Genomic DNA, 13,434 nt, shown 5'->3' with positions numbered 1-13,434 from the left:
TCTGCCGGAGCACACTGAGGTGGCCCGAGTGGTGTGCAGCAGCAGCAGACGTGTAGCGTAGCGTCAACGTGGGATGTGCCATGCATGCCTTTCCTGCCAGGGACTTCCATCAGAGGCGTTCAGCAGATGAATATGATCAGTTGGGTTTACTGACTGGTTTGATAATGACACAGTGAGCTTTGTTTTGTGAGCACTGGTACTGTATCTCTCTCTCTCCCTTTCTCTCTCTTCCCTTTGTTCTGCTTCTCCCACTATCTTTCTCTGGCTGTTCATCACTCTTTCTTTTTTTCTCTCTCCCTTATTTCTTTCTCTCTCTTTCTCTCTCTCTCTCCCTTGTTTATTTCCTACTCTCTTTCTCTCTCTCTCTCTCTCTCTCCCTTATTTCTTTCTCTCTCTCTCCCTTGTTTATTTCCTACTCTCTTTCTCTCTCTCTCTCTCTCTCCTTATTTCTTTCTCTCTCTCTCTTTCTCTCTCTGTCTCCTGTCTCCGACGTCATGAATAGCCCTACGGTCGACTTGCCTGTGCGTTACTTTTTGCCTTTTTGTGGATTAACACTTCATTTCTACCACAACAGTTTCATTCATTATGGTGATATGATTATCAAGGGGGTTGCATTGGCTGGTTCCGATTGGAGGGATAACTATCCTCCCATCCTCCCATATTTTCAGCCTATGGGTGTGTGGTCCAGATGATTTGAAGGATCTGAACAGGGTTGTGGATTGCACCTCCAAAGGGTCTGTTTCCTCTCCCACACACCCAGTGGAGGTCTGGTGGCACGTGTGAACCATCCGATCTGAAATTCATGCCATGTTTGTGGCTGTTTTTCTTCCACCACCTCTCCTCCACTTTCCGAAGTAATGAAATGCATTTCGCATCGAATAATTCAATCAGCCAATTGAGAGGTGGAGGCGTTTTTATGAATCCATTTATTTAGTGAGAAAACAAGATGAACGCCGAGAAAAAGGCCGGCTATGTCCGCGCACCGTCATACCACATAATTCAAGTGCATATTTGGAAATTAATGCCTGGCTCTCTTAACTAACAAATATCCGGGCCTGAAAGTTTACTTGTTTTCTATTTCCTTGGGTGGCATTTGGAAGCATTGGGAGGGAAAATGCATTACTTCTCCTGTTCCGGCCTCACCATAGCACATCAAGGACAAATCAACTTGGTAATAAGGCGAAATTGGACGGACAGACCACATTCACACACACTCGCTTGCCAAACACACTGGCTTCCTACTCACTACTCACAATGTGTGTGTGTGTGTGTGTGTGTGTGTGTGTGTGTGTGTGTTTGTTCTGAATCGTGATGAGCAATGCGAGGTCACCTCCGGTCAGTAAAACACATTCATTAATATCAGCAGGCTCTATGCACCTGTCGGAGATCTGGTGGGGTGGGGGTTGCAGGTGAGATAAGGTAAACCCATTAGGGCAGGCTGCACTGCACACACACACACACACACACACACACACACACACACACACACACACACACACACACACACATACACAACCTTCCCCCCAGTGTGTGTGCTGGAGCTGCGGGCTGCTCTTTGCCCCTGTGTGTGTGTGTGCATGCTCTTTGGTCCACTGCTGTCAGGCGTGTTAATGCTGTCAGCTGGGCGCTGCTCATTAGCGTCCCCGTGGCTAATTGGTCCGACTACGCGTCGCCGGCAGATTAAGAGCTTTACCAACGACGCCAGCCACCGCAGTGGCAACGGCGAGGGAGCGGCGCTGCGCGGTAAACAAAAACAAACATTCTATAGGAGCGCCCGACCCGACGCCTGCCCGCCCACCCGCCGGCCAGGACAGCATTTAGTCTGTTCCAGTGGCAGCTTCATTTCAGTGTCCAATTAGCACAGGACTCAACCGCGCGGAGACACGCTGTCTAGGGGTTTGACGCTCGTGCAGATGAGGGAAGCAGACGCTTGAAAAGCCACAACGAAGTGGTCCTGCTGTGTTTCTCTCTCTCTCTTTTCCTCTTTCTCTCTCAATCTCTCTCCATCTCTCTTTCTCTCTCTCTCTCTCTCTCTCTCTCTCTGACTCTCTCTCTCTGACTCTCTCTCTCTTTCCCTCTTTCTCTCTCTCTCCCTTCTCCCTCTCTCTCTCTGTCTCTCACTTCCACACTGAGTCGGAATTGGGTTGTTTTATGTCGGGCCGAGCGTGATGCGCAAGCGTGAGTCCGAGTCGACTCGACTGTTCGCGTCTCTGGCACGGGCGCGAGACGGAAGAGCACCCACGGGGCGTAGAGCAGCGGCCGAGAGGGGAGAGTTAAACGCCGACCAGGAGACCAGGAAACCTGAGTGAGTGGACTTCACTGCCACATGGAGAGAGTGATGGAGGGGGTGAACGAGGAGAAGGAGTGAGAGCGAAACATAAAAAGAAGAGAGAGAGAGAGAGAGAGAGAGAGAGAGAGAGAGAAAGAGAGAGAGAGAAAGCAAGCACACAACCATATTCAGTTAGAATGAAAAGAAATGAGAAAGGGGGGGGTGTCAAAAAAAGTCTGCAGAGGAAATGAACAGATGTTTTGAGGCGACCAAACTGGATGAAGGCGATTTAAAATTGCATGATACTCTTCATTTATTACTCAAGAGTCGGGGCTGGATGAGGGTGCTGGTTGTAAGAAGGGGGTGTTATGGGGGGCCGTGGGTAAGAGAGAGTTGGAGGGGGCGTTGTGGGGGGGATGTGGGTAAGAGAAAGACTTGGAGGGGGTGTTGTGGGGGGGATGTGGGTAAGAGAAAGACTTGGAGGGGGTGTTGTGGGGGGGGCGTGGCAAGAGAGAGTTGGAGGAAGGGAGGGGGTGTTGTGTTGGAGGATTGAGGCCAAACCCACGGTGGGTTCTCACAGCCGGTTTCATAAGATGATCTGCAGCACGGCCAAACACACACACACACACACACACATACACACACACACACACACACACACACGGCCAAACACACACACACTGCCAAACACACACACACACACACAGCCAAACACACACACATGGCTGGAGCAGCAGCCTGGGTAGCGCTTCAGAAGCCATAATGAGGGGTGGGCAACACACACACACACACACACCATAATGAGGGGTGGGGGTGGGGCAGAGAGCGCCTGGACTGAGATATCATCATCATCAGGTTTTGATATAAGGGTCAAAGAGTGACCAGAGAGTTTTCTGCTCTCCGCTGGTTGTGTGTGTGTGTGTGTGTGTGTGTGTGTGTGTGTGTGTGTGTGTGTGTCTGTGTGTATCTAAATCCTACTTTATAAAGCGCAGACAGAGGCCAAGCACTTGGCTTATTTATTCATATATTGGGGGAACTTGGCAGGGTAGGGTGGGGTGGGGTGGGGTCGTGCGGTTAGTGTTTATGACATGAATTAAATAATAGGAGTTGTTATGAAAGAGTCATTTTAGCAAAGTGGGCAGAAGGTGCCACAGCCGCAGTCAAGATGCCTGACTAAAGAGAGAAAAGTCTTGGGCTGTTTGCCATGGACACAAAACATATTTGATATCAGATGTCTACTTAAGTAAAAGTACTGAAGTACTTGTTTTAAAAGTACTTGAGTATCAAGAGTACAAGAGTACATTTTCTAAATATTGCATTACTACTGCCAGAGTGCTTACATTTATGTACAGAAACGTCCTACATGGAGTTATGAAAAATGTTAATGTTAATACCTTGGAGAATGTAAAAGGAATTGAAAGTAAAATCAAGTCATTTCCATATTTTTACCATGTTGCCAGGGATGGGCAGTATTTCTAATACATTTGTATGTATTTCAAATAAAAAATACTATTTTGTAATTGAAACACTTGAAGCTTAAAACTATCATTAACTTGTTCAGCAAATTGAAATAGTCTACAGGTGGGGCCAATGGGTCATAAAATTCCCTCGCATCCAGTAACCTGCCGCGTCTTCATCCATTGTTTCATCCATGGTTTCGTCTCTTATCTAAATCTGACCATGGAGTTGACTTTTCATGAAAGCTGAAGGTGATTGCTGATAGGCTGTCCCAATCAGTGTCGCCTGCACAATCCAATCACGTTTGAGAGGGAAACAACAAATTGAGGGTTTCAGATTTTTTCTTTTTTTTTTTTTTTTTTTAGAAGAAGAAGTAACGGTACTCACGGTTATGGATAGAAATGTAGTGGAGTAAAGAGTACAATATTTGCCTCTCAAATGTACTTGAGTAAAGTCATGAGTACTCCCCCAAAAATGATACTCAAGTAAAGTACAGATCCTCAAAATTGTACTCAAGTACTGTACTCAAGTAAATGTACTCCGTTACTGTCCGGCTCTGTTGATATTTAATATTGCTATTGATATTGTTGTTAGAATTACTGTTATTGCCTAATGCAGGCTTCTCAACTTCATTTGGAGATTATTTTCAAGAAAGTAGTGGTCATATACACTAAGTCAGTTTGGACAAAAGCGTCTGCCAAACACCATGGCCATAACCATAACCATTAAAGCCAGTCTGCCCCTCGAGTGCTGAAATCCTTTCTGACCCCTACATTTATTTTGGGGCAGTCAGAATTCTGAGATTGCACGGCTATTCATCCTGTCCTCGCTGTGTCACTGTGATCATAAATACGATGTGCTCTTGCAAAGTCAGCATTCAGTATTTATTGATGTGATTTAAAGACTGTTGGTGGGGCTCCCCTGTGGCCAGCTAAAAAAAAAAAAGACTTTCAACGTGCTGACTCAGCACTTCACGCTGCTGGGCCTAAATGCTATTTTTTGAAAGAACTGCATGTTTATTTTTGTCATCATTAGTACATTAGTTTTTTGTGTCAAACAGATCTATCTATCTATCTATCTATCTATCTATCTATCTATCTATATCTCTATCTATCTATCTATCTATCTATCTATCTATCTATCTATCTATCTATCTACAGTATCTGTCTGTCTGTATATCTATATTTTTTTCTTTCTATCTATGTGTATATATAGTTTATATAGTAGTGTCTGTTAAAAGGTCACATGAGGTCGACGTATACAGTATGTGACTGCCCAGGCCTGGACAACACCCAGCAGGGGATTAAAGTTCTCTCAGAGACTGGTTCACTTGTGGTTCAGTTAAACGCATCTAATCCCATAGAGCACATACTGCTGTTATCTCCGTTGTTGCTATTTCAGTTTTCATTGTAAGTGCAGGGCGTTTTTTTTTTTTTTTATCTTGTTCCTCACGCTATGGTGGTGAACATTTGGACGTGCATGAGTCCCTGTGTGGCTGTGGTGAAGTCTTAAACCCAGCAAGAACAGTGAAACCACTCCAACACCATCTTAAGCCTCGAACACAGAAATAACTCTTTTGTTGCTCTGCAACAAAACACATTTGTCAATTACACTGTAGTGCTGTTTGAAGAAAGATATAAGCAGCTAAATGTGTCTTGATTTAAAACAGATTTTCATGAACATGACCTTGCCTGTGCTTCTTACGTTTTGCACCTGGCTTTTTGTTATTTTCCTGTTCGTCTGAAATGATACAGCTTGTCTCCATTTGGTTTTAACGTCTTCCTCATGTCTTTATTTTCATTTCCAGAAATATCACAACAGTGTGCCAAGTACAAACACTCACACACAAACACACACACACACACACACACACACACATTAATTCTTTATTTAAATCCACAAATCATATTACAACAGACAGGATTCAAATATTTCAAGAGATAAGATAGGGCTTTGCCACTCAACTGGTATTCAGGGGTACAAAAAACATCTCCTGCGCTATACTGCAAGGCTGCCTTTAACTGCAGATATGGAGCAATTAGATATTATTATATAATAAATATTTGTTTTTCTGCTGGAGAGCCCTGCCAGCCTTAACCCACTGAACCCACTGAAAACAAGATTGTAGACATGCCCCAAGCTGCCAAAGATCAACACCACTAGCTTGCATTGATTGCCTAGGTCACATAGTTTTGTCCGTATGGGTTCGTACTTCATGATTTTATCATTAAAAGCCATGTCCATGTAGAGATCGTACACACATCCTATTTCAAGTATAAGTACTTCCCCTCTGTCTCGGTCTAAAAACACAACAACAGGGGTTATGGATGTTACAAAACACATCAGTGAAGCTGTTAAACCATTCTGGCATAATACGCGAATGTTTGTACATGGACACATTATCTGGAAGTACATCCTTAACAGTGCTAGCAATAAGGTCAACAATTCGGTCGTGGCGTGCAGTATAAAGTCCTTTGTACATAGTACAGCCATTTATAATATGGGCAACTGATTCGAGGTGATGGTCAGAGTCTGAGTGCATTATACAGTGTGGATGGTGGATTGCAGGGTACCATAATGCAAGGTTGTATTTGGTGGGTAACACCTGCAGTCTGGCTTTGACAGTGAAACAGAGGATGTCCTCCCCAACAGCGGCATTTGTAAACATGGAGTGTGAGACAGAGTGGTCGGCAAAGTGTAGGCATGCCAACTTTCCCTGCATTCTGAGTCCAGTCCAGTGTTGTTTGTTTTATATTAAGAAGGAATCTCCTTGCTGTTGTATTCTGTAGTGTGTATTGTGCCTCATTGTGATATACAGTAGCCTCTGCTGTTACAGATGGGTCTGTGACAACTGCATCAGATGCCTGTGGTGCTGTGTGTGAGTTGTGTTGTGTCCATTTTAGTTTGACTGACATTCTTTTGCACAGATCATTTAGGTCCGGCCAGTCTGATCGGACTCCAAAGCCAGCAGCTTGTGTGTCCAGTTTCCCGCTGCTTTTCCTCCTAAAGCCTAGGAAGCTGTCCTGGCCTGGTTTGGCCAGAGGGACCTTCCTCTTCCTGAGGTCCAGCAGGAGGGAAGCTCTGGCTAGCTCTCTGACAGTGGCATCGTCATTGTTGAGCATGCAGATGAGGTGTGTCCGCCTGATGGCAGTGTATACCCATTCCACGTTTGGGACACCCAGCCCCCCCTCTTTGCGTGAGAGGAAGATGAGGTCCCGGGTAGAGTGAGAGTTCAGCCCCAGCCATTTTCCGACGGCCTGGACTGTTTTATTGTTCATGTCGCGTAGGACATTTTGCGGGATGTGGACGTTTGCAAAGAGGTGTTGTACCTTTGTCAGGGCCACCTCTCTGATAGCGTCCAGTTTTATGACTACAGGGAGGGGGGAGGAGTCGATTAGGTCGATCCTGTTCTTATAGGCATGGCATAAATCCTGTGCCTGCTTCCCCCACTCACCTGCAATGTTGATGTTATGGCCAAGATAGGTGTATGACTCATGGCGTGGGTAGACTCTGATGGGCTGCCCCATGATTGTGAAGAAGGGGGGTTTGTCCGATTTAGCTTTATACCAGCGGTTTCCACCGCTGCGTCGCTCATATAGTGCTGCGCACTTGGTGTGTTTTACCTCCAGTTTTGACCAGCAAAGAAATTCGTCTGTTCTGGCCAGCATATTATGGATGACATCCTCATCTCTGGAGGAAATCTCCACGTTGTCTGCATACCCCTGAACAGGGTTTGGGGATCTGGTATGAGGTGGTGCACACTGACAGAGCCACTTGAGCCACTGGTTAATGGCAAGGATGAAGTTCACCGCACTCCAGGGGCAGCCTGTTTTAATCCCAACCTGGAGAGGAATGGGCTCTGTGAGTTGGTGTCCACACACACACACACACACACACACACACACACACACACACACACACACACACACACACACACACACAGACACACAAACACAAACAAAATCAGGAAAGAGCAGCATTGTGCTTTGCAATTTGATTACCTTTATTTGTTTGCATGTTGTTCTTGCTGTTTTCTTGTTTTACCTGATTGTTTGTTTGTTCGTTTGTTTGTTTGTTTATTTACCAGGTGCCCCCACTGGTGCCCACCTGGCGGAAGACATGTCCCACTGGCAGCTCCACGCCCACTACTACCCGCCACTGCTGCGCTCCGCCTCCGTGCGCAAGTTCATGGTGGGCTACGAGATGCTGGCACAGGAGCAGAGGGACCTCACGCCTGAGCAGGTGAGTCGTCAACGTCAACGTCAGCACCGCCACGGGGCGTCGGCAGTGGTTATCGCCACCACAGGGTGGCATGGGCAGTGCCAGAGTAGCAGGGCCTCTCTAGTTCCTCTCAGCGGTGTCATCCTGGATGTAAAACACAGACCAGGAAGTCAAATAAGCCAAATACAGTCTCTCTCACAGTGGACAGGATTGATCGATGCGGGGGCATTGATGATGTGTCCTATTAATTGAGCAGTTGGCTGTCATAAGATGTGTTTATTGTCATAAACAACACTGATGAGGACCTTAGAGACATCATAAGTTGTTTGTGCTAATGTGGCTAATCTATAACCTGTAATCTATCTATCTGTCTAACTTGTACCTATCTATAATGTGTTTATTGTCATAAGCAACACTGATGACCTTAGAGATGTCATAAGTTGTTATCACAGAAGAAGAGAGTGTGATTTATGTCCAGAATAAAAATCTAGTCCACTCCATTCTACTTCCTCTGTGACTGGCCCTGACTACCGTTCTATTACCCCTTCTATTGCCCCTCCCTAACCCTTCACCCCCCTGCCCCCCTGTTCCCCTACCATATCCTAGAGTGTGGACAGTTTCCTCCTCACGGGGCGGTCAGCCTTTCCTGACGTCCTTCCTTACAGTGGCATGTTAATTGGAAGTCGGTGCCTTCAGGTCGGACTTCATGCGAACGTTATTAACTTTTTAATGTAGGAGAAGTGGCCGTGCTTTGTGTTGGGGCAAAGATGAGCACAGTGGCGGCAGCAGAGGCGGCGGCGGTCAAGTCTGAGCGGAGTCGTCGCCGTCGTCGCCGGAGAGCTCTGTAATCTCCGGCAGACAGGCGGGTGGTCCATCGGTCAGAGCTTTGGGCATCCTGGCCTCCTACTGCTCGGCTGCGTTTGGCAGTGGTGTCACGTCGGGAGCTTTAAATCTGCCCCATGCGATGCCCACTTAGCCCCGCGCATCGAGAGTCCCTGTCAGCACCGCTCCCTGGAGGGGACGAGATGGAAATGGAAATTCAGCCTCTCTTTCTCTTCCTTATTCTCTCTCTCTTTCTCATCTCTCCATTCTGCTCTCTCACTCTCTAGCCATCAATTCTCAAGCGTAGAAGACTCCTTTTCTCCCTCCTTATTCTCTCTCTCTCTTTCTCTATCTATCAATTCTCAAGCGAAGACTCCTTTTCTCCCTCCTTATTCTCTCTCTCTCTCTCTTTCTCTCTATCATTTCTCAAGCATAGACTCCTTTTCTCCTGCCTTATTCTCTCTCTCTCTCTGTCTCTCTCTCTCATTCTCTATCTATCAATTCTTAAGCGTAGACTCCTTTTCTCCTTGCTCTTCTTTTATCAGCTCAATTATTCTCTTGCTCTTTTTGAGACCACATCCCTCACTCCATTATTTCTTTCTATTTCTTGGAACTTTATTTCTTTCTTAGATTTTTCTCTCTGTCTTTCTGTCTGTTGTAGCTCTTTCTCTCGTTCTTAGTTTTCTCTCTTCCACTCATTCTCTCTCCTCATCCCTCCATTTCCCATTTTTCTGCTGATGCCAATGAGATGTCTCACTCTCTCTCCCTCAAATTCAATGAGCTTTATTGGCATGACTGTAAAAATGACATATATTGGCAAAGCAATATGATGTGGTTCTCTCTCTCTCTCTCCCTCTCTCTCTCTCCCTCTCTCTCTCTGTCTCTCTCTCTCTTTCCCTTGTGCCCACGGGTGCAGTGTACCCTGCCGCTGTCTGAGGAGATGGTGCTGCTGTGTCCATCAGAGTGCCAGGGTGATTGATGCCATCTGGGCAGATTGATTGATAGCTTAATCAAATTACCGGCCAATTCTGATCTGCACCCTGTCATTCTGTCTCTCTGTCTCTCTCTCTCTCTCTCTCTCTCTCTCTCTCTCTCTCTTCCTTTCTCTCTCTATCTCTCCTCACTCCCTCTCTTTCTCTCCCTCCCTTTCTCTATCTGTCCCTCTCTCTATCTCCCCCTCTCTCTCCCTCTCGCCTCTCTCCCTCTCTGTTAACTGGCGCTGATCCGACATGCTGTGTCTGCCAGGCCTGGTGGGTATTGAGGCTGACCATTGCTTCAGAACTGACCCCAGATATCAATCTGTGTTTGTTAGTGCCGCTTTGCTACCACGCTGGCTCCCTTTCATCAGGGCTGCTGGCAGGTGAGACTCACTCAACACACCAAGGTCACTGCCATCTGGACCCAAGGTCACTGTCTCCTGGATTCAAGGTCACTGTCATCTGGACCCAAGGTCACTGTCTCCTGGATCCAAGGTCACTTTCATCTGGACCCAAGGTCACTGTTACCTGGATCCAAGGTCACTTTCACCTGGACCCAAGGTCACTGTTACCTGGATCCAAGGTCACTTTCATCTCGACCCAAGGTCACTGTCTCCTGGATCCAAGGTCACTTTCATGGTGCAACAGGGTGCAGGGCAGACCTCTACCTCACCCAGACCACATCCTGCGTTTCATTGGAATAATGTCTCTGGAGGTGCAACATGTCACCCATGCAATACAGTAGCTTCCTCAGTAGGGCTAATTTACAGTAAGTAACACTGAAGATCCTTCAATAAATAGTAGTGGTTCACCTCAGAAGATATGCACTCATCTTGAGCAGCTTGTAGAGTTGTGTTTAGTCTTTGCTCCACAGTAACGCTGATTCTTATAGTTTTGTTTCTAGCTTTGCTGCTGAGTGTTAGACTGATGTTAGTGAGGCCACTGGAATGGATGTGCAGCTGTGTTGGGCTGTGAAAGTTCCACAGGTCCATTACAGGAGGGGAACACTGCGTAAAAAGCCTAACAGAGCCGCCATTCCTCCCTTCTTTAGAGCCGCCATTTCTCCCTTTTAATCTTTAAGCACTCTTCAGGCTTCATGATTGAATAGTTTTCGCTTTGAATATCACAATGCCGCTCCTCATGATTTAATGTGCTGTAACATTTATTACGCCTCTGTGAAACCCCCTCGATGGGCACACACACACACACACACACCAGCAAAGTCCTGTAGTGCTGAGCGCTGGCGGCGTTTATGAGTGCGACCTGCCACTTAGCTCCCGAACGCTATCAAACGGCGCGTTGGCGCGCCGGTGAGAAATTAAACCTTGGAGGAGGAGAGAGAGATGGAGAGGGGGACACAGAGAGAAAGAGAGGGATGGAGGGATGGAGAGAGACGGATGGATGGAGGGGGGAGTGGGGGGGGTCCCCAGCCAGGAGATTGGATCAGGAAATGACAGTGGCTGTAGGACATTTAATCAATCTGACTGTCTCAGGTTTTCGCCCGTTTAGAGTCTGACAGCTCCAAAAGGGAAAAAAGGGTAGAAGTGAAAGCGGACGATGTGTCCTGCTTAGTGAGGCCTTTTTTATATCGCCTCGTTCTTTTGGAGTAACAGCAAAAACACTGACCTCCTCGTCCACCACACGTCTCCTCCAAAACTCACACTTTCAGCGTTTCCCTCCAGATGCTGTTTGGGTTATTACATGTCTGTATTATTGCATGTGACTATCTTAACGCCTGAGCCAAGTACAGCTTGAAACAGCATGCACTGAACATGAAACGCCTCCTGAACTTATTGATCAACTAGTTATTGATGCATAGGGCACTTACTATGAACCGTGACCAATTTAACAAAAGCTAAACATTCTTTCGAGAGATTAGTTCTCACCCAGAGAGAAAAGCTTGGTGTCAGATCTGAGGAGACTCTTTACAGCTGAAAAGCTAATATGAAATAAAGCTGATAGCGGGAGAAACGTCAGGCGGCTTCTACAAAGCCGCTCTCATCTGATGTTTCTTCAACGGAGACAAGTTAGTGGGGGAGCCTTTAAAGTTTTTCAAAAAGAGGACATGCTTTTATTTTTTTATTTCCTAAAAGTACAGCGTTCTAGGTCAGGCTCCTTGTTTCTCTGATATCCACATTCGCTCCCGCTGGTTGCAGTAACTCTTCCATCTCAGCTAGTCGATCCGAAAAAGCCCTGAAAGATGTAATAGTACTGTTTATTTATATTCTAGACCTTTGAGTGAGAGAATATGTGTATACTGTCCGAGGCCTGTTCACATAAAGTAGATCTGCACCCCTGTATCAATGTGTCCACTCAACAGACACCTTTAGCTAAGGTCACTAGCTCAGGTGAAACATTCTTTAATTTTCTCACTCCATGGAATCAAATTGTAGTGACCTTTGAGGTTGACCTTGAAGCTTCACTTACAGTCGAATCACAAGAAACAGAGTCTATCTGTACAGCACACTGTTAAAAACTCTGCCATTAAAGTCTGTACCACATAACCTATACTGCATTAAGAGGACTGGTCTCTTGTGACCAACAAAGAGACGGTGCAGCCGGCTGTTCTCTGCTCATCTGCCAAAACTGTTATGGATTAAACAAGCTGTTAACCGCGCACATTGCCCCTGTGTCCACAGGCAGCTGAGAGACTGAGGAATCTTCCGGAAGAACACTACAAGCAAAAGAAGATGGAGAGCTGTGAAGGGAAATAATAAACGCTGCCAACATGTGTTGTGGCCAACTGATCATTAGAAAGGAGAAAAAAGGCAGCACTTTGCATACGAAAATGTTTTATTGCACAGACGCGATTTTGGCGTAGTGCCTTCAACTAATCATTAACCTTGAGTTAACCAGAACCCAGAATTGATTATTATGTGATTCATAAGGGTTAAAGCATCAGTGTGGTGTTTTTCAATGTATTGTAAGACAGAAGTTATTGTCTTATAAAGAAAATGATTGTCTTATTAAAAAAAAAATCATGCAACTGTGGTTTTGAGATGACCTCTATAATGAAGTTATCAAAAGTTATGTCGGTGGTATTTATACCAGCTATATAACAGCTATAAGTCTATGCTGTTATATAGCTAACAAGTCTATGGCACAATATCAAATGGACTGACACACTCGTTTGGAAACAATCCTTGTGTTTGAGCCATCCATGAGTTCCATCAGTGGCCATGCTTTGACATGAGGCACGGACAAGCATTGGTGACGGCCAGTGTGGAAGTGTCCTGCGTTGGTGACGGCCAGTGTGGACATGTCCTGAGGTTGTGACGGCCAGTGTGGGTGTCTTGAGAAGAGTAACAACCTGTATTGATGTGCCCCTGAAACTGTGCTCTAACTCTCTAACTGAGCAATGGACATTGAAGATTGAAGTGAAAAGGCATCAGTTACTCTCTCTAGGTCTGTTTAATATGTGCAGTTCACCTCTAAGTCTTCCTCATCTCCCTTTCTCTCTCTTCCTCATCTCCCTCTCTCTCTTCCTCATCTCCCTTTCTCTCTCTTCCTCATCTCCCTTTCTCTCTCTTCCTCATCTCCCTCTCTCTCTCACTCACTCTCTCGCTCTCTCTTTGTGTCTGGGGGTTAGCCCAGAGAAGGCTCAAATGAGTTTGAGGAAAGCAAGCAGGGGAGGGGGGTTTCAACAAACAAACAAAGAAAGCATTACCCAAAAACAAATGGGCCGGA

General features: G+C 46.0%; 1 protein-coding gene across 1 annotated transcript in view; it reads left to right on the top strand.

Moving 5' to 3' along the window:
* Positions 1–12,726, top strand: part of galt (galactose-1-phosphate uridylyltransferase) — an 87,222-nt gene extending 74,496 nt beyond the window's left edge. The window contains exons 10-11 of the mRNA XM_048258725.1: positions 7,815–7,969; positions 12,387–12,726. Coding sequence (XP_048114682.1) covers positions 7,815–7,969; positions 12,387–12,461 — 230 coding nt within the window. The 3' untranslated portion in view covers positions 12,462–12,726. The remainder of the gene's footprint in view (positions 1–7,814; positions 7,970–12,386) is intronic.
* Positions 12,727–13,434: the final 708 nt, after the last annotated feature.

This window comes from Alosa alosa, chromosome 12 (assembly GCF_017589495.1).
Source record: "Alosa alosa isolate M-15738 ecotype Scorff River chromosome 12, AALO_Geno_1.1, whole genome shotgun sequence".
NCBI classification, from domain to species: domain Eukaryota; kingdom Metazoa; phylum Chordata; class Actinopteri; order Clupeiformes; family Clupeidae; genus Alosa; species Alosa alosa.
This window is presented reverse-complemented; position numbering and strand designations above follow the sequence as displayed.